General features: G+C 47.4%; 1 protein-coding gene across 2 annotated transcripts; it reads right to left on the bottom strand.

Moving 5' to 3' along the window:
• Positions 1 to 488: 488 nt before the first annotated feature.
• Positions 489 to 26037, bottom strand: ITPRIP (inositol 1,4,5-trisphosphate receptor interacting protein). 2 transcript variants are annotated; one of them, XM_075757981.1, is made up of 3 exons: positions 25527 to 26037; positions 20772 to 20879; positions 489 to 6693 (listed from the first exon to the last, which is right to left on the bottom strand). In XM_075757981.1, the coding sequence occupies exon 3, from the start codon at positions 6678 to 6680 to the stop codon at positions 5031 to 5033; it is 1650 nt and encodes a 549-aa protein (XP_075614096.1). In that variant the 5' UTR covers positions 6681 to 6693; positions 20772 to 20879; positions 25527 to 26037; the 3' UTR covers positions 489 to 5030. The 2 variants fall into 2 exon arrangements, with proteins under 2 accessions (XP_075614096.1, XP_075614097.1); XM_075757982.1 differs by lacking the exon at positions 25527 to 26037 and adding an exon at positions 20988 to 23335.
• Positions 26038 to 27317: the final 1280 nt, after the last annotated feature.

Here is a 27317-nt window from a genome sequence, read left to right as displayed (position 1 = left end):
ATTAATAACTAGCTTTGGATTTCCTTCCAGAGCCAGAACACATTAGAAAATTAACAAGGAGGTGTCATTCCCTTAAACCAGGGAAAGGAGTTAAGCAGGAGACTAAGTGGTGGTGGGTGGTTGCTGGAACTTGGCTGTGGATACCTGTAAAACAAGGAGATAAAGAGGATTTCTGTAGCTGCACTGGAAATTCAGGAGATTTCTGGCATTTTTTAAGCAGAGATATCCAGAATAATTATTTTGAATTTCTGTGGATTCATATTCTCAGGAAGTCTGACATCCCTGGTGTTATTCTGGAATAGCTATTCCACTTTATGTTCACTTTGCATCTTATTCTGGAACAATTTCTACAGGCAGTCAGAAATCACACGGATTCTTGCTGTTGTGCTGACCATACTAGGATCACACTGGGCATATCCCCACTCCATCCTTCTGCTGTCTCAGAAACATTTTGGGGGAAACTGGAAACCAAACAGTCTTCACACTTCTTTACATTTTGTACAAGACTTCCTTTATTATAAATAAAGCTGCATGAGAAGATCCATACAAATTCAACAGTGTCCTGCTATAAAAGCAGCGGTTTGAGTACAGCATTGTCAATCAAGGAAGACCTTAGTTTGGAGAGTTTTGGTGTTACTGCCTCTCTCAGCTGCATTGCCAAGATTGATCTTCATACTATGGTTTTGCTTCTGAGCTAACATTACACACACACACCCCCAATCCTAAAAAAAAGACAAGTAATAAATAAAGCTATTTACTATGTAGGATCCTATGGAGCTAACACCTCAATGACCAGCAGCTAAGCTGTTACAGGCAGGTAAAGTCGCATTTCTTCACCACAGAGAAAATGTTGCAAAGGCTTTGCATTCAAAATGTCTGGTGAACAAGCACCAAATCCCGCTGTTTGAATACTGGGTAAAGTTTTGGATCCTTTTGCTAAAATACATCTTTATACTCCGTAAGACCTGTATACAGAACACCGTGGAGAGAATCCATATTCTGTGGTTGCCACATACTAAAGAGCGAACTCCCAACAGTTCCCCTTAGAAGACATTCAGCTCCTGAATAGCAATAATCTTAGACCAAAACATTTCCTGAAGGCAATTAGCTCCCGAGGCTATGTTGTAGATCAGTGGCTGCTATCAAGCCACCACTAATTCCATTGCTTTGACAGAGCCTATAATGAGATATTAACATAACAAGTTGAGGGTGGAAGGAGTGGCTGGAAATCAGCAAAAGGCAATAGGAGTTCATCTGTTAAATCTACCTGGTTAGCAAATAGCAAGAACAGCACTGAGACACAAGGAAGAGGTCCAGGACAGGCTGTTTACCCTTCCTTAGGATCTCTCACAGAGATACAGGCATTACCTAAGAGATGTTGTGTGTTTGTCACTCAAATGTCATATGCTGTTTGGTTTTAAAAGAATGTTATTCACTTTAAACCACAAAATCCCCCTTGCACCCACACCCTTTAGAGCTGCTTCGTATGAATGCCCAGCCAGACTTCAATCAAGGTGGAACTAAACACGGGCAGCACTAAAAAGTCTTAGGACGTTTTTACTGGCTGACAGCTGATGGAGCTGAACTGTCTTATAAACCTTTTTTATGAAATGTGAGTGTGGCCTTTTACTGATAGGGCCAGTACTTGGTGGGCAAAGACTTAATACAGGAGAGACAAGGAATAGAAGAGTCCAAGGAATGATGTGTTTCACATGATGTACTGCTGCAAAGGTCTGATCCAAAGAAATGCTGTGTAGCCATATCTCCTCTGATGGGACCATATATACCTCTGGTATATATACTGGTACATGGCTTACAAAGAAGATCTCTGCCCTGAGGCTTACTGGAGCACAGCTTATGATGAAAGAGCACTTCTCCCCCTGGACAGGTATGAATGGATTCCCTCACAGCCTAAATGCACAGAACAGACCTCCTAAAACGTGCTCAGGCCAAAATGAACATATAGCATGGAGGAAAATTAAGCCAAGCAATTTGCTTTCAGGGGAATCAAATCCATAAATTCCTTGGTCCAGCTCCAGTTTGGGTTCAACTAAACCCCATGGGAACACTTCAGGGTCAGTTTGGGCTTAAGAGAGAACAGGCACACAAATACAGAAAATGAAGAACTAAACATTCAATCCACTTATCAGTTTAAGTTCCCTTTTAGTCTGAGCAGCAGTGCTCAGAGCTGTGTAAAGACGAGTTTAGTCATGTTTACAAGCCCATAGGACTGGCGTTACAAAGCTTTGTTCTGACATTTTAACAGCAGAGTTACCTTATTCTGTTAAACAGCCTTTTCTTCTCATCCTTTCCCTGCTCAACCTTATATAAAAGTTGTTTTTCAACCCTGAATGTCATTTCCTGAGAGACCTGGGTCACAAATTTCTGTTCTTTGGACAGTCTAAATTTAGACTCCTAACAGGAAATGGCAGAGAAATTTTTATTTCTTTATGGTTGGGCTGGGAACACATTTAGAAGTAACTCCAACCACAACTGCTTCAACATGACCTGCCTGCCAGCAGCCCACATAGCTAGATCTGCTGCAGGCACCACGCAGTAAATCTGGGCAGGTGAAAATGGCAAATTGCTTGGGTTTGCAAACACAAGCTGGTTACACAGCTTCCAATACAGCCTCCAGGCTCCAGCATTCACCCACCCTCCCTGTACCTCTGCTTGTCACTACCTGCTTCTCATGTCACCTGAGAATGCTCCTGCCCTCTTTCCTACTAGGGAAGGCTTGCTTGGTTCTACTAATGAATATCAGGGGCTTACAGCACTCGTTAGCATTAGCAATTAGTCTTGCCCTGTTGCTCTGCCAGACCTGGCAGTCTCCCAGGTGCTCATTGCTAAGGGTGCTGAAGCAAAAACTGATTATCCAAGACTTTCCTACTGGCATGACCCACTGGCCTCTTCTCTCCCATTCTGCTTCCTACTCCTTACTTTCTGCTGAGAAATACTAGCTAACCACCCTATAGCTGTGATGATAAAAGCCAAGGGGAGCAACAATTTGAGCAAAGAGTTCCCTGTCCCCACCAGTGCTTTCTTATGAACCAGGTGTGGAAATGGGACTTACAGCTTCCTCTGCCTTTGTGCATGAAGTGTCCCTCACTGGTGGAGGGAAAGACAAGCGCAGACGTCAGGGATGATGTCTGGGATCTAATGGTGGTGAAATGGTTTTTACCAGGAAAAGGGAAAGGAGAACACATCTATGGAGAGTTTGCTTATCAACATACTGGATAATAAGCCTCATGCTGTTCCTGGTAGTGATACAGGATTAAATCTTCTCTCTGATGCATGTGATAGAGAGGATTGATAAAAATTACCTGTGGAGTCATGGTAACATCATCCCTGATGGGTCTTCACTACTCAGAACAACTACCCTCCCATAAACAGGATTTAGAGAAGCCCTAGTTAAAACATTGCAGGAAATCCTAGTGTAAGAAAATGGTAGGAAGGCCCCTCCCTTAGCACTAGAGCCCAGGCCTCCGGGACCTGCACAAAGCAGATCTGCAATGAAGTGCTGGCTTGCACAAAGCACTTGAAGGAGGATGAGGGGCTACTGAGCCCTCTCCTGCATCAAAAGCACCTCGACAGGACTGAGTAGCCCACTGGCACGGCCCTAACATGCTGTTTCCTGAGGGAGTTCAGGCATCTCTGCATTGGGTTTTTTAGCACATGCCTTGAGATTCTCCCCTGGCTTGAAAACCTGCAGAAGCTGTCACTTCCCCATCACACTCCTGGCTCAGCAAATTACAGTCCGCTAGCAGCAGCTCCTCAGAGCCTTATCAGAGCAGCAGTCTTTAAAAGGATTGAGGAGACCCTACCTGGAGGCAAACAAGTAGCTTCCGCCTGGGTATCTGGGAGCAGAAGGATGTGACACAGTCCACAAGGCAGCTGCAGGGACAGCGCTGCCAAGCTCTGCTACATGTGCACCTCTTTCATCCCCTCCTCCTAACTCAGAACCATCCTGCCGGCCTTGGCCTCATTAAAACCATGGCCGGGAGAGTCACGCTCTCACTTGGAGGGTGATTGTTCCCTCCTGCTACCAGACTGCTGAGATTGGCTTCATTATAGGATAATTTTGGAGAACTGCTTCTTTTATGAAAGCAAAACCTGTAGCAGTCCTTTCTCTCTTGGCTGTTCTCAGCCTTGCTGCCCTGAGGTAAGGAAAACAAATAAACCAAGCCACGAGAACCCAGTAATGGTGTTTCTCTCTTTTATCTAAGGTGAAAAAGGTTCCTGTCCACTTATCGATAGAAAATGGCCAGGAATATAACCCACTAGCCATGTTACCATGAAGAAAATAGAAGACTCAAATGAAATGGTCTGAAAACACAGCCCCTGCTGCCTGCTCTGCTACATCCTCACCAGGGAGAAGAAATGTGCAGGGTGCAGGGGTGTTTTTGAAGGACAGGACAAGCCATTTAAACTACGACTGCAAGTCTTGTCAAGAAGGCTTTTTTTAATATATAGCTACAGATCCCTTTTAATTAAAGAGCTGTGGTTGATTAAAGAATCTCCATCCAGTCCAGATCTTGTGCATGACCCTCCTCGTCCCCACATCAGCATCCATTGGTCGCAGAGCTCCTGCTGTCTGCAAGCAGACAGGCTCCTTCGATCCCAAGATCCCCTCTCTGATTCCTCCATCCTTTTCTTATCTCCCCCTTTCAAAGAAAATGAAGTATTTGGCCACCACCACCGTTTGCATTGCAGGCATCTGAATAACTTAGTCATATTTGTTGCTCACCACCACTGTAGCATGACTGAGGCACAATAGAAAAATATATTCTTAGCTGCTTAAAACCCAGCCAGCACACCAGTGGAGCAGTAACTTACTTTTATACCACGTTTTCCAGTTTCTCCCTATCCTCCCCCCATCCCCTCTCCCTTACTGCAGAAACCGTGGCCCAGGACCAGTTCAGCTGCAGACAAGAAGCCGTACTGGCAAAGTCAGTTGTCTCCAGGAGGCTTCAGAAAGCTGCCCCCCGGGCTTGTGCATAGAGGAACAAGTGTTTTCCTGCTGGCTTTGGTTAAAGGGATTCCTTATGGATCCCATTGGTTTGTGCAAGGGGAATGCGCACTGTGTATTCATTTATCAGTGCAGACATGTTCCTTAGCATCTCGTGGAATGTGTCCACTGTCTTCCTGTAAACGTCCCTGTGTAGCACAAAGGGACGGAAAAGGTTGAGAGACTCAGCCCTCTGGAATATGATGGGGAAGCCCAGCTCTGCTGGTACCTTCCCATTGCCAATGAAGAAGTGGTAGAGCTTCTTTTCATGCAAACATTTCTCCAGGAATTTCAGCATGTCCTGTAGACGGGCCTCCAACTTCTCTGGGGCCCAGTCCTGACTGGGACGTGCCTGCAAGAGATGCAGCATCACTGTCTTCAGGTGGTAGTTGGTGAGCCCACTTGGACCTGTAAGGCTGCACTGCTTCCCATGGAGGAAGGAGAGGATCTGAAGGCAGCTGACGTGGCAGGCGTTGGCAGGCAGTGTTTTGGAGACCAGCTGGATGAACCTTCTCTCATACACTGCAAAGGTGAGAAACCAGTGAATGCTGGAGGGGAGGTCTGCTGCCAGGCTGCTCCGAGGGAAATGAGAGATGAAGTAAACGTCTGAGTTCTCATACTGCACCACAGGGGTGAGGTTGAAGGCAATTGATTTCCCTGATCTAAATTTTATCTTCAGGGCTCCTGGCGAGTCCAGGAGGCTGAAGGAAAGGTCGAATTCATACTTGTGGGAGATTCTGTTCCAGGCCTTGGTGACTGCGATCTGGAACCACTTCATAACTTGGTCGGCATCCAGATACTGAGTATTTTTGAAGCACAGGAGGTCCTCCATCTCACTGCTAGGCCTGGTAGTATTGGCTTGGCTATGGAGAAGGCACAGCATATCTTCCCCTAGTTTAGTCTTGTCACAGATGCAACCTGTCACATCCTCATTTGCCCTGCATACCTTGATAATGCCATAACCTTGTTTATCTGGAGGAAAAGAGTCACCAGAACACCATGTCTGGGACCGAAAACAGTATGGCTCTGGGGGAGCAAAAGGCACTATCAGATCACAGACAAAAGGTTTACGCACTCTCCAATTCTCATACATGCTCCCTACACCCATGCAGTCCTCCACTTCCATGTCAGCATCCCGGTTACAAACACTCCTCAAAGCCTCCAGCAGGTCATCTGCAAAGCCTTCCACCATCTCCCGCATCCTGGCCATGTCTCCGGTGGTACCCAGGATGCGCTTCTCATAGAAGCTGGCCAAGACAGCCTTGTCAGGGAAGGCCAGTCCTTTAAATGCCTTCCCCAGGACAGCCATGTCATCCTCTTCTCCTCCTGTGTCCTGCCAATTCCCTTCCTGGAAATCCTGCCTCCAGAGCTCAATCAGCAGGAAGATGACCATGGAAAGGGCAGTCCACATATCCCATCGGAACTTTTCCTCTTTGCTTTCCTCCACTACCTCTGCAGCCTTTTCCAGGGCCTTCTGTGTAGCTTCCTGGTCTGCGATTTCCTGCTCCAAGCGCAACTGCTCCAGCCGAAGGCTCTCTTCCCGCTCCTTCATCTTCTGGATGATTTCTTCCGTGTTCTCGGGGACAGTGCCATTCTCTTTAGGGAAGAGGAGCGGGTGGTTGATGATAGCTGTAATCACCACTAGGCACACCCGGAAGATTCCCACAGGCATGGCAGTTCCTTCCCTGGAAAAGAAAGAAAGGCATAATGACCCACGATTCAGAGTGTCCCTCAAGAAGAAAAATGAAAGAAAGTCCCCACTTGAATGAAAGCTTTGGCATGCTTTCTAACCCTGAAAGAACTGCTTGAGTCTAGAAGCTCCTAAGCACACGTCTGTTTCTGCAAGTTATCAGCCAAACTTCCCTAAGAGACTTTATCAGCAGATGGTGAACATGAAAGTGTCCTCTTATCAAATTAACTTTGAAGAACAGAACTGTGAAGGCACTTGCTACTGCCAACCCACTGTGATGCTGTTGGGGCAGTGTGGGAGGACATGTCCTTCCTCCCTCCTTTAAAGTTCTCAGGACAGAAGGGGAAAGAAGCAGGCAGGACCTTCCCAACGCATAAAAATCAGGACTGGAGATGAGCACTGCTTTCCCTCAACGTAAGGCTAATGTTGCAGACCTGGCAACGGCACAGGCAGGGCTGTTCTGGCCCCCTTCCATGTTAAGTATGTCTGGGGACCCACACAGCCTGCTTTGATCAGAGCAATCTTCACTCCCCGTGCTGGTTATGTGCACCCGGGTGGGAACAAGCCTGCATGGCTTTGTGCTTTAAGCAGGCACTACAGGCAAAGTTCTTCCTGCCTTTCAGCACCATCAGCATCAGGCTGTGGCAAACCCTCCTGCCCCCAGGATGCCTCATGACTGCGATCCCTGGAAAAAGGGCAGAGACAGAAAGATTGCTAAACTGGAAAGTGTTTCCTTTAGCCCAGTGGTTTTAAAAGCATCAGGTTGTTTATTTTTGCACTTAGTTCACTATTAATCTGTGACAGACATTACCAAACACCATGGCTTTGATCTAAGCCATCTCCCCCAAACACCCCCTTAAAAGCTGTGCTTGCGGGCAGCTCACTCCTATTGGAAGTGACCTCAACGTGGCTGTGAGACACATCCCAGGTCTTGGTGTGCCACCAACAGCCCCACGTGTCACCTCTTGCACAGGTCCTTGGCACGACTGAGACTGCTACGGTGTTTTCGAGTTGCTTCGTGTGGTTACTGGCTCTGCTGCTCAGACCTCACACTTAATACAGCTTTCTACGCCATAGGGGTCATGATGAAAGAATCTAATTCCCAGCTTTCCAGGACACAGTCCCATTGCTGAGGCATCCGCCTGGCTCTGACAAGGCCTCCATAGAGGTCTGGGCCAGAGGGTGCTCAGGCTAAAGCCTGGGCTGTTTCCTCCCAGGTGGCATTTCTGTTTCTGCAGGGCTGGCATCACTATCAAGACCCAAGTGCCTGCTCAGGGCAGGAAAATCTGAGGTTGTCACCCGCTGCTGAGATGTGGCAAGCTCACCAGTCACTCTTTCTAGCAACATCACCGCTCAGTCCTAGCACACGGAGACCAGAAGGACAAGATGGAGAAGCAGGGGTATTTCTTCTCCCAGCTGTGACATTTTAACACAGCCGCTTTAATGCCTCAAAAGTGTGTTTGAGAGAGAAGGGTTTCTGTTACAGAAATAAAGTCTATCAATAAAACACCTAATCCATCAGACCAGAAACAGTAATCTCATTCCTAACAAACCAATTCATCCTGCTGTGGGAATGAGAATGTTTCAGAGAGAGCCAAGAGATGGTGAAGCACTGTGTGTGTACTGGGAGCTGAGGGCTGTGATTTTCTCCCCCTGCAATAGCTCCTTCCTGGCCTAAACCCAGCACGTTTTGATACCACAGCAATCCTGCTGTCCCAGCCTCTGGGCAAGAAGGAGAACATCTCTGGCAATCTCATTTATGCTTCCACAGGGCATGCAATAAAGACAGATCCATCCCAGTGGGCCTTGTTATCATTACTGCGCAACAAACTGCTGGCTTTCGATTGCAGGAACCTAGATTTCCTTGATGTGAGCACTTACTGTACATGGGAACTGTATCCTTCGGCATGCAATTATCTTTGCTTACATGAGGGCTGGGACTGGAATAACAAGGGAAAGGAACAGGATTGAGATGCATTGTCCAAGCAGCAAGAAAATTCACACGGTGCTCAGGATAATGCTAAGTGCCCCTCCCTGTGTAACATTTACTAACTACCCTTATTTTAGATCCCATGTACGTGCATAGATGAATACCCTTATGCAGACATTGCTCTGGACATGGTTTGTGGCCTTTCTTGTCTCTTTTACATTTACCTTAACTCTTTAATTCATCAGGCAATGAATTAAAGCTGAATTAATGCCCAAAGTTTTTCTGTGAGCTCCATGCCTGGCCACATTTTAAAAATAAACCGGGGTCACCCTGCATTGCAAAGGGCTTTATCAGTTTGCTGGGGCAGGGCAGGAAGCGCTGGTGAGTTCCTTTCCTTAGTGCTACGCTCTTGCAGACCACATGTGCTTTATAAACTTAAAAATAACATGGCCAAGGGCCAGGTGCCTCCTCTTGCAGTCTTGACCAGGACAACATTGCTGCTCTGCCCTGCTAGACCTCTGTCCCTGTGGATGAGAAGTTCTGCTGTTACTGGATTACTTCTTAGATGCATAAAGCTGAAAGAAGTCAGCTTCCTTAGGATCTTCTTCTACCCTTCAAGACTCTCCTGTGCCCAGCTGCCCATGGACACACCACTTCCAGAGGTTACCTACCTCAAAGCTCTGCTAGCAGAAGGGGTTGGGCTAGACATCCCCAAGTCCATCACTGGCCAGCTCAGCTGAATTCATTCCAAGTCACACTAACAGTCTAGGCTACCGCAGTTGATTTTGCAGGACTAGGTTAGGAAGCATGCACAAAACCTTTTCCCCCAGCAAATTCCACAGGCATCAACCTCTGGAAGAGAGTCAGGATGAAAACTGGAAGCGACAACATCTTCAACTCGCACAAATTTGCAAAAGGCATGTCTGTTTTCAGCCTGAACAGAGGAAGTTTTCCTGGTCAAAGCTGCCCTTTTGCAACTGTAGCTACGCACACCAGAAAATGAAGCCAAACATTAACCCTAGTTAAGGTTTAAGGTTAATGATGCTCAGTGACCAAGGTCAGTGGAGCCTGGCCTTGACAGCAGCAAGGGTGGTGCAGGCAGAGCATTCCCACATCTCATCAGACACAGCTTTCCTGGCTAATATGGAAAGACTAAATAATACAGGTGAAACCAGTTGCACTGCCTGCTAAGGCGGTCCAGCCTTCCCCATAACAAAGGCCACTCTTTTGCCTTGCTTTTAACTTCAGCCCAAGCAATTTAAGTCTGATAAAAATATTTATTCCTGCTCTAGCTGAGACAACTTTTGTGTGGGGAAGAGGGAGAGAGTCCAAATGTTTCCAAGCTGGAGACTAAGAAACATCATTGTTTCATCTGTGCATCCAATTTAGCAACATTTCAAGCATGAGGGAAAAAGAAAGTATTCACGAGGTTTTAAACAGCAAGTTCCCAAAGTGATCTTCAACCTTTTCCAAATTTCTGACCCTGACAGTTTTTTCCCATTCAAAACACAGACAAAGTCCAGGCTTGGTAACAGGTCTACATCTAACCACCTTCTGCAGACCCTCTTGCAGCAGTCCCAAGGCTCCAAAGACCCCTCCGAGGGAGAGCACTGTGGTCCTTGCCACATGACAGGCAGGCCACCTCTGTGGGCAGCCAAGCCTGCCCTCACCCAACTCCCTGGGCTGAGGAGAGAGCAGAGACCCCACCTCTTGTGCTCCTGTGGGCACAAAGCGGGGAAAGGAGCAGAAGGGACAAGGAAAGCCACTCGGGGAAGGGAGTAGGGCCGGGAGCAAGCGGGTACATGGAACCCCGCCATCTCCATGCAAAGCTCCATCTCTGCTCACTGCCCAGCATGTGATGCTGCTTGTTCAAACCTGCCTCTGGCACCAGAATTAGATTCCTTCTGGGCTTTTCTGTGGCACTCGCTGCTTCACTGACTAGGCACTTCACTGATTTTAAGGTTAAAGACTGCTCTGAACAGCCCTGAGAAGTGAGGGGGCAGACACCATCCCACTCTCCAGCTGGGGAGCAAAGGCTCAGAGAGATAAAAGCAGCTGATCGCTCTGCTGCCCAATTAGAAATAATGATCAGCTGCATCCTGCAGCACTTGGTATGTTCAAAGGCTTCACCAAGAGCACCTGCAGCCCTCCACCCTCTGGTTCCAGGCACGTTAGGCCTCATCCTTTCAAGGTTGAAGCAGCCTCTCCCAGACTGGAGGATCCTGATCAGCCCCACAGCAGGTCCTGGATGATGTGGGGAGCCCAAGAGGGGAAGGGGAAAGATGACACTGGTATCATGCAGTTCAGGTTGGTGCTATGAAGCCACATGCAGAAGGAGGCCAGCTCTCACACTTGCCGATCTCCCTTAGGTGAGACCTGCCCTGCCAGCCATGCTCAGCCCCTTGGCATTGGAGCAAAGGCAGAGTCACAGCCCCTCACCCGCACAAATGCAGGCCCCTAAGATGAAAATCAGGTGCTGAGCTCTGCAAATCAGCACTTGCTGTGTCTGCATCTCTGCAATAACTGTCTCAGCATCTCCTGCACTACTTGGGTCCCTGCACAAGTGGCCTTGAAGTAAAATCACCTGCAGAGACTATTGCAAGACAATATAAAACCAGCCATCATGGCGTTTCCTGGCAGCCCTGAAGATGACTGGTGCCTGCAGTGCACGCTAGGACAAGGAGATTTGCTTAGTGGCGTTTTATGCAGCATGGGTGCAGAGCTCGGCTCTACCTTCAGCTTCTGCCTTGAACATCTCCTCACTAGGAGCATCACAGAGCTCATCTGGTGTGTGTGTGGGCGGGCTGAGCTGGGACAGCCACTGCCCTGTGGCAGTGTGTGCTCTCCCCTTTCCCATCAGCCACTCTGCTATAGGGGATTTCCCTGCATGAGCAGCAAAGTCCTTCACAGAGACAATGATGCTCAATAACAATGTCCTGCCCCTTCCAGCTAAAATGTCCTCAACTTCTGATGTCCCCAAGCCTTCCTCACACCCTTTTCCACAGCAGCTTCCCACCCTTTTGCCTCCGGCTCAGTTGGGCAAAGGAAAAAGAAAAGATATTTAAATGGCAGCTTGCAACTTGCCTCTGTAGGCTGCTCATGTGCTCTGAGCCCAGCCAACCCTCCATCTTCTCTGAAGACATGGGAGAATATTTTCTTTTCACTAATGGTCCCTTTCTTTCCTCAAGAGCTCCTCACACAGATATATTTTTTCCACCTTTATATTCCCTTAAATTTTGAATCATAGGAAGCCAAACACACTCTGGCTGGTGTTCAGCAATAAACCAGATAGGAACGAGCTGAAGCTTTGATTCTTAAATTAGAAAAACCCAAGTCAAGCCACTGCGTGCAGTTCAGTAATGCACTGGAATACGCCAAGACGTCACTTATGACACACTTGATTGCTTCCTGTGATTTAGCTGACACAAAAGGCAGTGAATAGGTGGCTGCCACATTGTGTTTTGCTTTGGTAGGCTCCAAGAAAAGAGGTGATTCGAAGAGATGATAGTTACTATAGCTGGTTGGGAGCTTTTTTCATTGAAAGCTGCCAAGGTTTTGAAACCAGAACTTTCATGGGAACAAATACAATTTCTGAGACTCTTTTTTGGGAAGGCTAGAGGCCTGGAAAGGACTCAGCTGCTTGTTTTGACTGGAGAGATTAATAGCCCAGAACAGCCACTAAATTGCACTTGGGACTTTCTTATGGGGAAGCTGTGAATCTCAAGCCCAGGGGTTTCGGGCCCAGAACAGCGGTACTCCCTCTTCGCTGAGTTTCTGGGAGCCCCACGATTTCTCCCCTTGCTGTAACAGAAAATACATTGCCTTTTTGCCTTTGAGTGTATAATCTGAAAATGCTTCTGTTGCATTTATGAAGAGCTAGTCAAGACAAAACGTTTGCTGAAAGCATTTGTAACACACACTACATCCTTCTCCAATTTGTAAATACCATTGCCACCCCTGCAAGTATTCTGAGGTATGCCCAGCTGCAGCAGAAAGAAATTATGTGTCCTCTTACTGGGGACTACAAGCTCTGAATTGTAAGAGATGTGCACAATGAAAGAGAAATGGGAATTGCAGAGGTGCATGTCAGTATTACACTTCCTGCCAAAAACCTGGAAAGATGCACTTTATTTAATCAACCCCACACCATGCTGCTGTTTTTCCGCCATCTCCCCATCAACATTTACAGAGCAGCTGAAAGGCCTTTGCTGGCTCAGAACAGACTGTGAGGGCAGTTCTCCTTCCAGCTGCTACATGTAAAGCCTCAGGAATAGACATCTACTGGATGGACATTCACAGAAAGACAGAGAGAAATACCCTGGTGAAGATATCAGACTGGTCTCTGCCATTAGTTGCTGGGAATTTGTTGTTCAAACTTTGCCTCTTTTGCACTGAGAAGAATGAGAAAATGTTCAAGTTTTAATTTTATATGCACATATTTGAAAAACAGGGCACATGCCTATGCCCTTGTAAGTCTGATCACTTACTTGGGATGACAGAAACTCCTGTTGAAGACTCTCCTCCAAATTCAGGAGGCAGTAACAGTAATCTAAGCTTTCATCTCCTTCCCAGCCCCTGAGGTTGCTGCCACTGCTTGGCTGCTTTTGGGTCAATGCTCTGCTCTCCAGATTTGACCTGGGCTTTCACAGGACTTGAGGAATTGGTTTTGGCAGGACTTCACTCAAGCCTGTCTTGTTCTTGAGACCATTTTTACTGAAGAAGTGTTTTCTGGGGCAGGCAGGGGAGGAGTCTTGTTTTGATGATGAATTTCAGACTAGAAGCAAGTGAGGTTTCCTCCCAAGTCAGCACCATGTTCGTTGGGGGCTGTGACTTATACAGCACCCCAGTGTGATGGACGCTGCCAGCTGAGCCAGCTCCTGGGAGACATCATGCCTAAGCGCTGCATCTCAAAACAAGAGTTTCCATGTTCACCTGAGTCAGCAAGGTGGGGCTGCAGCATCAGATGGGGCTGGGTGGACCCTCAGGGGGGCTGGAGAGCTCTTGGAGCCACAGTGAACACACAGAGCCCACATACTGAAACACACCCCAGGGTGACTAAGGGTTTATTGCACCAGTTTACCCTTCCCACCCCACTGCGTATGCATTAGCACATGTGAGCCTCCCTAGCTTTTGCCTGGCACAGGCAGCAAGAGCCCAGAGGCTCAGATGAGGATCCTCAGCTGGTGTCTTCCCTCCAGCACAAAGACCGCACTGCTGCAGTGAGAACACGTCTCCAGACCTGTACAGAGCCACACAGATTCCCCACTTCCCACTCCACCATCAACTTTGACAGCACCCGGCACAGCCCACCCAGAGATCACGCAGCATGGGGCAGCCAGGAGAGGCTGCTACTCTCCCATCTCTTGAGCACAGCATCAGCTGCAGCACACACAGCCCAGCCAGGAACATTAGGAGCCACAAAAACACAATACAGAGTCTCAGCGGCACCAACTTGTGCTGTTCTTTCAAAAGAATTAAGTTTGCATGCAGGATGTTGGTGTCGTGAGCTACCGGCTGGGACAGAACAGTGCCAGCCACAGCAGCTATAACTCATGCTCTGACTTGTCTTCTTGAGCATTAAATTAGTTATACAGACAAAGTACCAAATTCCAGTTGTCAGCACAGTTGCAGTTATTTCAGCACAGACTGGTGGGATCAGGCTTTGTCTTTGGCTTTCTACCAAAGCCACTAGTGGCAAGGACCAAATGCACCGACACATGAGGTGCAGAGGTCTGGATGTTGAGACTGGTACCGCAACCACGTTAAAACCAGAACAAGCCAGCTGGCCTACTCAGGACTACACAAGACAGGTATGGCAGAGCAAACACCTTCCAAAACATGCCTGGAAGCCCTAGCCCAGATTAACTGCTTGGCCATAGGACAGCAGATGGACAAGGCCACTTGGCTGATAATTATTGTTTTGCTGTTTGAGAACATGTTAGCCTTTTGTAACATCTGGGGACATCCTGTCCTGGGCCTGCTGCAGTGCCAACGGAGTCAGACGCGCAGCCTGAGTCGGACATCCTGCCCAACAGGTCTGCTGTGGACTTTCGGAAGCAGTATTTTCCTCCCGGGGTCACCAGATCAGGTATTTCCAAGGAAATGCTGATGCTCATCCTGTGTACAGGACTAGGTAGCCCTCCCTTCCCATGGACAGGCAGATTCGGGGTGGATAAGCACGTGAGCAGCACTGACATTGCTCTGAAGGCAGACACTACCATGCAGCCTCAGGTCCAAGCAAGGAGTGATTTTGCCATCATCTCTCCAAGCAGGAGTGCTTGACTTGTGGTGGGAAGGACAGGGAGTCTCTCATGTCTTCCAGTCATTCACCACCTTTGCCATCAGGAAGCTTTTTCTCATGCCTCATTAACTCTGCCCTGCTGCAGTTTGAACCCCTAACTTTACAGTGACCACTGTGGGTAAAAGTAGGACAGACTGTTTCTTTTCTTCTTGCAGTAGCACTCCAGATGCTCAGAGGTCCTTCCCTTCTGCCTCAGCTACAAATGCATCTGTGTGCAGAGGAAAGATGTTGCTCTAAAATCCTATTGCCCCCCCCCCCCCCCCAAGCCTAGACAGTACAAAGTTTTCTTTATGGCTCAAAAGGAGTTATTTGCCTTCTGGAGCTCTTTTCCAAAACCCAAAGAGATGTGGCACCTGTTAGATTTTTCAGTTTCATCAGCAAGTGGGGAATTTATCTGTGTATTTCTAAGTCACTATTTCTTGGAGCATACAGGTTTCATGCCACTGACCAGAACACGATTCTAGCCCCCTCTTCCTGCCCCAGAAGCCAGCAGCCACCGTCAAGGACAGCTGTAATAACTGCTAAATAAACACAGAACCACATCGTGCGCCCAAAGCACTCACTGTTTACTCACTGTAAGGCTGGACCCAAGAGGGGGTGCCCATGAAGGCCAGGAGACAAAGCTAACGATGTGAGGAGCATGTTGCTCAGCATCCTGCCTGCTGCCTGAATGTTTCTTTTGTTTTTTGACTATGCAAGCCAGCTCAGCTTTCGTCAGCAAGCAGCACATGGGCAATCTGTGCAGTGCCTCAGGTTCCCCCTGCTACAGCTGAGAAGGGGTTTTACAAATTGGAACATAGTGCTGGCTGCAAGGGAGGCAGGAGGGGATAGGTAGGAAGCGTGCATGTGGCTCCCACCCACGTACTGAGCTGTTGTGGTAGGATCCTGGCCAGGAACAGCTTAAAAAAGCCAAATAAGTTTTGTCTGTTAATTGTGAGGAAAAGAATTGGAATAGAATGACATTTTGTGGGTTGGGTTTGGGTTTTTTTTTGTTTTGTTTTTTTTTGTTTTGTTTTTTTTTTTTTGAAAAGAGACACACACCAAGAAACAAAAAGAGAAGGTTGATAAGCCAACCTCGCCACCTCCCTCCCCCTCAAGCCCAATGTGATGGAAGCCCATGCAATAGCTGGTTGTTCCCTTGTGCAATCTTTCATCAGCACAGATGGACACAAACCCCCTGCTGCTTTATCAAAAGCCTGATTGTGTCAACCACAATGTATGGAGGAATGTCACCACACAGATGCACTCTGGCCTTCACCTGGTGCTCACGTGGGGACCCACTCTGGCTGTCACCCCCAAGCCACGTGACCTCCCCTTGCATGTGCAGTCACCTCAGAGAAAGGTGGTGAGAATATCAAAACAGTTCAACTGCCAAGATAGTTGTTTAAATCTGCCCTCCTTTCCCCCACTTAATTCTCAACAAGGTGGAGAAAAATCACACCAGTGTTGTTAAATCAGGTAGCTGGTTACTCTGACTCTCCTCCTCCTAAGGTAAGCACACGCCCTACATTGCTGCACATCCAACTTAACTGTAAATTGTACATCCATTGAAATGAAGGTTTTGGTATTAAAAGAGTCGGTGAAAACATTATTAGAAAGTTAATTTCCCAGCAGGGATGCACCACTCCAGCACATCTAAGAGGATACTGGCACAGCTCAGACACAACTTGCAGAAAGATGTTTTACGTGCCAAACTATGAAGTCCAATTTCAGTCATGCAACAATGAGAACTTAAATAGAAAACACAGTATTTGCCAGACACTTCCACATGGAGACGCTGAACAAAAACACAGCAAAAAAATTGTCATTGCAGGCTGGGAATTGAGTTGATCCGAGATGTTCTACTCCATCACAGTCTCGATTCAGTGACAAAGTCACACTCCTATGTCAGGAGACCTGCAGGCCCAAGTATCTGCTTAAACAGGACTCAAAAACACTGGATGGGATTGCAGGTTTTTGTGATATTGGTCTATTGTTTTGCTAACTAGTTACAGCTGTTTGTATTCAAACAGTTGGGGAGGAACAGTATTTAAGAGCTGGCTATTGTAGCAAAAACATCACCACAGAAATGAAAAGCAATGCTTTATTCCATTGCCTGAAATCCCAGCTTTTTTATAAAACACAATATAGGTCCTTAAATAAAGTTAAAAAAACCCAGCAGACTGAAAACCGCTGGAGGGATGAGTAGATGGTGCGCAAGGAGGAGAGAACAAGAAAGAGCACTTCTACTGCAACACCCCCTTTTTGACTCTCACTAAGATGAGTTCCTGATTTAAGCAGAGGCACTCCGCATTGCACACCAGCATCTGCAGGAAGAATCAGGCCTTATTACTTACCTGGTGGCTCTAGAAAAGAGCAGGAGAAACAACACAAATGCTTTGGGAAGCAGTCAGCCCAGTCTTGGCTCACTAGTCATAAACCTAAAAACTGCCAAGAGACACGCACGCACAAAAGTATGTTGGCTGCAGAGTACTGCTGGCTAACCCTGCTTTTCAAAATTAGTTTGAATAAATAAAAATCAGAAGAAAAAAGCAAAGCCATACAAGAAAACAAACTGCCCCACTTCTGTACAATGTTTCCATGAAGCTCATCCTTTCAGTCCTGTGGCCACCAACTCAGAGCCATTTTCACCCAAGTGATTCAGAGACCACCCTATTGCCACATGCACCCATATTTAATAATTTTCATGTGCTCTTTGCTCAGTTCCCTCTGCTTACCAACAAAAGAAAACATCTTTAAGCTCTTCCTGAGTTACAAACTGAAGAGTCTGTAAACTGAATGCTGGGAAGAGACACTCTGAGAAGACTCAATGGGATAAGAGTGATGTAACGCGCACCGCTGTAGCAAAAGTACCAAACACGCACATTAAGGCTGTGAAGCCACGTGGTTTTCATTTGGGATGTGTGGGGTGAACGTATACACTTGCTTCCTTTATAACATAAGCACAAGAAAGGAAGGCTTTGTTTGAAAGCCAAGGGACAGCCTCTCTGCACATTTAAAGGCTAAGTTACAACGTAATGGGAACTGTGAGTCATAGCTGTGGGGCCCCCGCTTGTAGGCACAAAATCCCCTCTGCTGCAGCAGGCAAGCAGCTCAACCTAGCAAAGGAGCAAAGACAGACAGCTTCCAGCTCCGCATGGGAGACTGAAAGTGTCCAGGACTAGCAGCAAATACAAGGCTGAGCTGAGATCACGTGTTGTGCATGACTTACAATGCAAACGCATCCCTTTCAGTTGATGTTTTTTCCTGTAACTCCTTTAAAGCTTGAGATCATAACCCTGCACTCGTTCCAAAAGCATGAAGCAACTATGGCACAACAGGGAGATGGGATGGATGTCAGCCAAGCACCTTCAGACCATCTTTTGACTGCAGAAGAGCGTGGCCATGATACTTGGACTGAGCAGAGTCAGCTTGCTAGGTAAGACTTCAGTAGAGCTTTATGTTCTTAAGTCACCTAGTGTGCCAGATAAGTTATGTCACTGTGTGCTACAGGAGGGGAGGGTCAGCTGATAGATTCCAGATACCCAAAATACAGTCACCCATCTCATCCTTGCCCCTACTAGCCTCCGAGAAAAAGATACGCGTTGTCTTCAATTATCATGAACAGGTTGCAATCTGCAGTGCAGGAGTGGCTGTGCTGCAAAAAAATCCAAGTGTTTTCTCTCACATTTCCAACAGTCCCAAGGTATTTGGTTGCTAAATCTCCAGAGACCTTTAGAAATCAAACTTTCATCTGAAACCAGTGGCAGTTAGGTACTTGAACATCCAGGAGGAAACAGCTTCGGATCCAGGCATTTTTGGTGCAGATACACAAGTACAAGCTCCCCTGGGAAGCACTATACCATGAACAACAAGTATCACAGTTCAAGCTTGAGAATGTCTACTTAGCTCCATCTCTGGTATGTATTAACATTCTACAAGAGCTTAAAAAGTAGGGAAAAAGAGGTCTGAAAAAACAATACAGTATCCCCTCCTGACTACATGCATGGCTTACGCTGTGCCTGGATGGTTTCTGGGAAGTCTTTGTCTACTTTGTTCTGAAAAGCCTGCAGCAAATCTCCATCTCTGCCTCCTAAGGTAGCCTAGACCACTGCTTAACTACCTCTACCTGCAGGAAAGTCTCCTCATCACTGCATGTTCTTTGTCCAAAGCAAGCTGTAAGCCCTGCTGGGATTCTGGCACATACGGGCAGTATCTAGTCTTATGGAGCTACTTCCCTTCCTGCGGGCAGCATGGGAACTGTTTGCTCCTACTCCTCATCAGGCGCTCCCTGACCATCACCAAGTCTGCAATTTGGAAGAACTGAAAGCAAGGCACTCTGAAGCTGATTTTCACTGTTTTCGTTTGAGTTTGGCCACAAGCTCTATCTTTTCAATTGAGGGTGCCCACCATCCTTTGAGGCAACCCAGAGAAAGATGCAGTTGGTTACACAGATGGCTCAGCTGACACCTTATGGCTAATGGCACTTTTCTGCTCAGGCACAAGATCCTTCTCTACGTGCTCTTCCCTCTGGTTTTGAAAGCAAAGGAACAGTACGTTTTCCTTTGCCAGGCAACTGAAATAACCATATGAATCAGAAGACTGCACCTAACAGGGCTTAAATTCTGCAACAGTTGGCCTCAATGGTCCTCATCCTTGCCAACACCATGCTTGGTTTTTCCAAGCCACATGCATGGCAGTGGGGTGCATCAGATGTTTTCCCTGTAAAAGCTGAAAAGCCATCTCTGCCTTGAGGGAAGTATCACTGATATAAATAATATGCTAGATCAGCCAGAAAAACCTGCCTCTGGAAGAAGGATAATAATGAAAGATGGAAGGGGGGGGAAGAGAAAGAGCTTCATTTACACACAGGAGCATGGCAATGGGCCAGCTCTCACAGCTTTGATTGGGGCTGCCTGGAGGAACATGCCAGGGAACGCTGTGAGCCGAGCTTTGCTAGAGCAGAGCAGTTGTTTGAACTGACTAGGATGGGAAGAAGAGAACAGACACCACCCAACACAGATGCAGATCCAGAATAAATAAGAGAAAAAAAATATCACATGGAGCACATGAATTAACAGGTACTCAGAGCTGTAGCAGGACATTGTGGCAGCCAGGACTGCTGCTCTGGCAGCTCCCTCTGCCATCAGCTCCAGTTCTTCCCTTCCTACCACTGCCATCCACAGAGCCTCTTGTCACACACTCACAGAACGGCTCTGCCAGATGTCTGGGTTTCACCCGGAAGTTCTGCTATCAATGGGTTTTTCAGGGGTTTTTGTAAAAACATGAAAACTGTACACGTTGGAAGGGAAACAGTGGCTTTTACAAGTCAGCAATCTGACTGCCTCTGCTGTCACCCTTGATCATCAGCAGGTTGTCCATGCACTTCCAGGCCTTTGCTTTCCTTCAAACACCTGGAAGAAAGGGGATCTAGTGCTTTCCCAATCTGGGTAAGGTACCTATGGCAAGTTCTCCTGCATAAGCAGCAAATGCAGCAGTAGCTCCTGTCAGCAAAGCTTGGACAAGTTGGTTCCCTTCTGCTATCACTCTCTGACTAGACCCCAACCATACCAAGTAGTCAGATAAAAGCAATTTTATACTGAATCCCAAGAAGAGAGAGGCTTTCAACACTAATATTCTAAACTGAAGCCATTTCCAAATTAAAACTTCACAATATTGCTACTTTTGCTTTGCAAGTGCTGTCTGAAACTCGCTGCTGGGAACATTTACTAAATTATGAGCCACACCACTTTCCTTCCGGCATTTCTGCTGCAAGGCTCATAATCTCCTAGTGAGAGCCCATCAAGAAGCTTTTTAAAATCACATCAAATCTGGAAAGAAGAATGACCCCCGGAGCACTTACCTGCTACACGACTTTGCAGGTGCTCGTTAAACTTCACATTACTACTATCACCGGTGATGCAGAGAAGACTGTATTCAGTCACCCACCACTGAAGCACAGCCAGGAAGTCTGCAAAACAAGAAGAGAACAAATGAGGAAGTTCAAGCAGAAGATGGGTTCATAATACAGTTATCTAAATTAGGCATTGATTAAAAGAGAGATTAACTCACCCCTTACCTAATAAAATGATCATAAATGCTCAAGAGACCAGAAATAAATCAGCTTTGAAGTGATCAGGGAAGAGTTAAATTGCTGGTTCTCCCATGGGAAAGTGTGTAAATCACACCACAGGTCCATTAGCTTCGCAGACTTACTGGCAAACGAGCACCTCCCTCCTCTGACTCCATCTTCACCCACCAGCCCTCTCCTTTTAAAATGGATTAGGGTCAAATTAGCAGCTGCGTAAATGTAAGGGCTGGGACAGTTTTGTCTAGGATTGGTTTGTCTCAGAAAAGGCATCTAGCTGCTGTAAGCAGCTTGTGAGGTAGAAATACTTGCTCGGGGAGCTGGGTTTAGCGAGCTAATGTGAGAAACAGAAAACGCAGGAGAAGAGGCAGGAAATAAGTCTAAGAGCATGCAGGAAGATGTGAAACGCAGAACCGCAAAAGATAAACTACTATATTTTAGGAGAGAGAAGTTGAGAAACATTAGATGAAACAGGAAACAAAGCAGAGTCCTCCAACCAGGAGGAGGAGAGGATGGGCCTGACAAGCTGGCTGCAGGCAGACAAGGAAGACCTTACCCAGCTGCGCCCAAGTGGGCTGGGGAACAGGAATCCACCGCTGTCATTACCAGCCAGGATGACCACTTCAAACCCTCCAACTGTCTTGATCCAAAGCCTGATGAAACCATGAATAGCATGGGCTGAGCTGGGCTTTGGAGATGGGTCCTTTAAGGGCTAGGTATTAGGTTGACATGCCCTTGCTCTCCTGAACCCCTTTGCTTTGGCAGTGGTTGGGGAGGGGATGGCTCAACCCTCCCTCCTCCCACCTACCTGCTCTGACCAGACCATGTGTACAGTTTCACTTCTCCGATTCCATCTTCAACTGCAAGGCCAAATTGGGCAAACAGGCTCTGCCCTGACCTCCCAGCCTGCAGGGCTTGTGCCTCTGCTCAACCAGCACCACAACACTACCACCACCAGCACAGACTGCCGAGCACAGGAACAAGACACCCCAATCCCAAAAGGGCTGGATCTACGCTGTAATATCCCAGTGGATGTTTGTTAGCCCTCAGGGCCTGCAATGCCTGGTCTCATGGTGGCTCAGGGCCAGTTAGTTACAGCAGGTGCTTCTGCTTGGAGGAAAGGAGCTATGAAGCGCCATGCAGGAACTATTGCTATGGTATTTACATGCTCTCACTTGTTAAAGTAATTTTTAAGTCTCAAAAGAGACAGTTTAAGTGACTGTCTCCCTCTACTATATGTGTGTATATGTTGGAGAGACCTTGACTGAACCTTAGGGGATGGTCTAAGGTCATGACAGAAGGTCCTTCTCAGCAGTGGGTGCATCTGCACTGCATCCTCACATGCTAGCACAGACCTCCCATTGCTCTTGGAGGCAGTCGGATCAACACAGCACAGTGTTTGTTGTGGGTCTGCCCTATACAAAAACCTCCCCTCCACACCAGAAATCAAACCCACCCCTCCTCCAGTGAAGCTCAGCAGCTAGTCTGGCCTTTGGGTCATGGCCGTAAAACCTGTTTATTTTCCTGAACTGCTGGTCAAGGTTCGCTTAGCCAACTTTGCATGGCCTACGTGTGTGTGGAAATCAAAACAAGCTTAAAAAAGAGCCCTGTTGCAGCTGCACCCCGGGCCAGGTCTCCATCCCACAAGCTGCTTGAAGCTTGGCTACCTGCCTCCCTTCCTATTGCCTGTACTGAGGGGTGACTGGGCAGAAGGTTTTTGCTTACACAGCTGAGCCCACATCCCTGCAAAACCTGGAATTCATGGTCAGGCACACTACGATGCCACCCAGAGCAAACCCTGGCCACGCTCCCTCCCTCCAGCCTGAAAACCAGAGTCTCTACCTCTCTCTACCACCCAGCAATTACATGTGCTGCTGGAAAGTACACTGCCTGGCAGCAAACCTGCTTTTTCCCAGTGTAAATGGATTATAATAACACTTGGGAGAGAAAGAGCTGGCCCACCCAACAGCCCATTTTAAAGGGGATCTGAGGGAACAAGCTAGGAGCCTTTTTTCCAGCTCCCTTCTCCATTGCACCACTGCTGTGGATTGCAATTGCAGTTCTGCAGAGCAGACCGTGCAGGACAGCACAAACACAGGACAGCAGGGAGATTCATGCAGACTCTTCATAGAGTTCATATATGTTATCAGTGCTTCCCAGAACAACTGCTTCTTCATGTTCACCTTGCTGACAAAGGCTGAATTTAGGTTAAATTTTGCCAGGGCAGTTATTTTAGAGGGGATACAGATGTGGCAGGAAAGCAATAAAACCAGAAAAATAAACCACCCCTTTTGCTGTGTACCCATTGCACTCAGGGAACTGATTTAAGCTATTGGAAAAAAAATAATTTAAATAGTACACCACAATACAATCCACTAAGTGTGTTTCCTGTTATCGCGCTATATGCATTAATTTAATTGCAGGCAAGCTCCAAGATACTTAAAAAACAGTCAGCAAGTAGACAGTCACAAAAGCCAGCCTAAAATTGTCCTTATGAAAGCCATACAGTTTTTGCGTAAAAAACAAACACAGAAATCAGTTAGATCAGCCCATGAAACACCAGTGTTAGGTTTCTGCAGGTCAGATTCCCTCTCCCTGTTACTCATTGCCACGTAAGGAGGATGACAAGCACAGGCATACCGCTGAGACTGCTGTGCGGCAGAGGGACACGGGAGCCCTTACTGATGTGGAAAGAGCCAACAAAAAGCAAAAGAGAAGCAGGACGTGCAGCTTTGGTGGCCATAGTCATCAGACAGCCCAAAACAATCACTCAGGAAAAGCAGAGTCCCCCAGTCCCTAACCAGGGCTATTTAGTCTGACTTGCGGTGGGGGGGGGGGGGGAAGGCTGTTCTTAATATATTCAATATATTGTAATGCTCTAAGCAACAAAAAGAGGAAGACAGTTAGGTGAGGAGGGGCCACTGCCTGAGCTCTCGACAAACAGGTCCAACACCTTTGGTTTGCATAGGTCTCTTCTCCCTTGCAGATACTGCTGGTGCAAACACAGATCACTGCATTCTACACACCCAAGTTATGCCAAAAAAAAGAAATTGTCATCTACCAGCTGGGAGCCAAGCAGCCCTCAGGGCTGATGCCAGTACTGACAGTGGTTCTCTGACCTCTCTCTCCATAGCTGTGGTAATCACACTTAATATGTGCATTTCCCATGTGGGAACAGTGCGAAGCACCTATTGTACTGAAAACAAGGTTGAAGAGAAAGCTTGAAGTTTTCATTCCTAATTTCTGTACTTTGCTTTTCCTCAGGGACTGAAGGAACCACTTTCACATGTATTACAGAAAACTGGGACCAGTAGATTTTAAAAACAAATGTCTATGAAGGTAGACAGAATCACTCAGAGCTGTAGAAAAGCATTATCATCATCATGAAACCAAACTCAAAAACCTCACACAACAAACTGCACTATGCTACAGCTGCTCTCCTGTCCAAGCACTGTTTGCCTGGCAGCTCAGGTCTTTGCCTGGCAGCTCAGGCCACACACTCATGCCTGAAGGAGATGCGCTGGGTATGGTTTAGGCCTATAGCACTCATTAAAAACATGTTAATACTGATAATTCGCTTAGCAACACTGCTGGTGCTCATCTTGCCCAACCACTTAACAGATACCAATAGCAACATGTCCTGTTTTCCTGAAGGATTTTAATATGGCATTTCCCAAGAGAACTGCTTCAGAGGGAGATTGCTCCTGTTGGTCCAAGCTGAAGATGCAGAGGCCACTAAGGATCTGGTTCTGCACGTCAGTTCTACAGCCCATAACTTCCAGTATCCCAGTCCTGACTTTGAGCTCCAAATACCTACTGGCCATCTTCAAAAAGATGCCCACACACGAACAGTAGCTCTAGTAAAAACTTTGCTTGTCTTCGTACTCAACAGAGAGACATTCTGTATCTCAGAAGAAAGGCAAAGAAGCTTTATAACAAGCTAAGCCTAAGCCACATAATACTGAACACGCAGCAAAGCTCAATGATGCATCTTGGACCAGACACGCCTGTGATCAGCACTGGTGTAAGGACCCCACGTGCTGTCGGCTGCAGGGTCTCTCTCTATTCAGCATGGCTCGATCCCGCAGAGGTTGCCCATGGGCTCCAGTGAAGGGGGCCGCAGCCAGCCCTCCTGCAGCTCCCGGGGCCCCGGAAAGCAGGGCTGCCTTCTGCGCCGTCCGCCTGCCCGCGCTTCTGGGAAAGCAAAGCCTGTGGAAACTTCGGTGGGCACAGCGACCCCTGAGGCCCGGTGCCTGAACACCCACCGGGACGAGCCACTGACGCAAGGAGAAAGCATAAAATGCAAAAGTTACTCCGTTAAGAGAAACCGGGGAAGTGACACCAACGCGACCTGTTGCAGAGAGCCACCCCTCCGGCCGCACCGAGTCCTGCCGCTTTGCTCCCCGCAACCGCCGCGGCAAACACGGGCAGAGCCCTTCCCACGGCGGCAGCGCGGGGAAGCGGGACAAACCCCCACACACACACACACACCGTGTGCTCAGGGTCCCCGCAGCCCCGGACGAGACTTACCGGGCCGGGACTCCGCCGGGGCCGCCGCTTACCGCGGGAGGTCCGCGCAGACCGGCGGCCGGTCCTCCGGGCGTCCCGCAGCGCGGCGGCTCCGCTCGGCGAGGTGCAGGCGAGTCCGCCCAGTCTGGCCGGAGCGAGTTTCCTTTTCTCTTTGTTTTTTTTGTTTCTTTCCTCCTTCAAACCACCCCCGCAAGCCCTAGGAGCCGAACCATCCTCCGGCAGGCTGCAGTTTGCTTTCTGAGCTCCCTCCCGGCTCCCCCATTAGCTTCCCAGATGGTTTTGTACTGAGGGCATGGGGGACGGAGAGGAAATGCGCTCATTTTGCTTCTCGGATGTATTCTGATCTCCTGGTGGTCGTGCCTGAGAGTCAGGGAAGCAGCTGAAACACGTAACCTCGCTTGCAGTTCTCATCAAAGGAGCAGATCCCAGGGGCGCCGAACCATTTTCCTGCTCAGCCCTGGCACAAGTAGAAACTCGTGAATCTGCCCAACATCCCTTCGAGGCGGAGAAGTGGCACTCGTTTCCTTGTAGGGGTGACGGAGCTGAGGCATGGCAGGGTTAACTTAACCAATGATAAAGGCCACTGTAAGGGATTTAAAAAGTGTTGGAAAACACTGCCCTCGTTTTACAGTTAAAGGGCATCTTCTTACAGACCTAGCAGATAAATAAGTTTGCTCAACAACTATCACTTTCATAAAGAAGCTTAAGGACGCCAGTTTTGAGTAACATCTATCCAATTCAGCAGAATTATAGATCCCTTTATTGCACCCTTCTTCTTTCCACAGCATTGCAACAACCATCTTGTATTACCACTAGTATGGCATGTTGGATGTCTCCACCACTGTTGCTTTGATTTTTTTTTTTTTGGCTCAGGTGGTGGACATGTGCTGCGGTGGGAGATAATCTACCTGTTACGTTGCATTAAGACTTTGCAATATCAAGAGGGCACCGGGCAAATGTGGTGGCATAGCTTGGCATGGAAGCTGTCTAGCTTGTGAGTGACAACTCAGACTGTTAAGTCAGCCTGTTCTCTGAATTTCCCGAAGTGCTTATTCAATTAAGTAACAGTTTTAATGTTATTCAAAGGGTTTGTGTTTGTAAATGTGTGTGTATGAGTATTGTTTCCTTAGTGCCTGAATCAAGTTTATTCAGGTTTATTGGCAACCTGGGTGGTGTTAGTACATTCCTTTCTCATTGTGTCATAATCTGTGAAAATCATCTCTAGCAAGAGCAATACTGGTATCTCCCTGCTTCTGCGCTGCAGGACTCAGCCTGTCTTGGTGCATTATTTATTTTCCCTGGGAACTTCATAGCAGCAGCAGGAGAGAAAACAGATCCTACTCTAAGGATCACAGATACACATCACCTAAGCCAAAGGAAAATGCCTGCAAAAAGCCTGACAAGGTAGTAATTATGGATTCTGACCATGTATATATTTATACACACATTGGACAATACAAATTGCTATAGGTTACAGTGACTGTGGTTTACATTCATCTGCAAAATCTCTCTGGGATACAGGCAGATGGACAGGGAAAAGGCCTGAATATTTTTCAAAGGAAGGCTCACATCCTGACAGATTGTATTACATATGTACCATCCCATTAAGGATCCACTTTCTGTGCCACCTGAGATGGTATAACGTTATAACAATACGATACATGTAAATGAAAAAACCAAACCAAGACATATTCATTGATTAGTATTAGGGTTTTTGATGCCCTAATATCTGACACCTCCAGTAAATGATTCATTGTTTGAGTATTGCTGCACTGCAGAAGGCTTAAGATC

The sequence above is a fragment of the Balearica regulorum genome, chromosome 7 (assembly GCF_011004875.1).
Source record: "Balearica regulorum gibbericeps isolate bBalReg1 chromosome 7, bBalReg1.pri, whole genome shotgun sequence".
In the NCBI taxonomy this organism is placed as follows: Eukaryota; Metazoa; Chordata; class Aves; order Gruiformes; family Gruidae; genus Balearica; species Balearica regulorum.
Note: the sequence above shows the minus strand (reverse complement) of the source record. Positions and strands in the feature narration are given on the sequence as shown.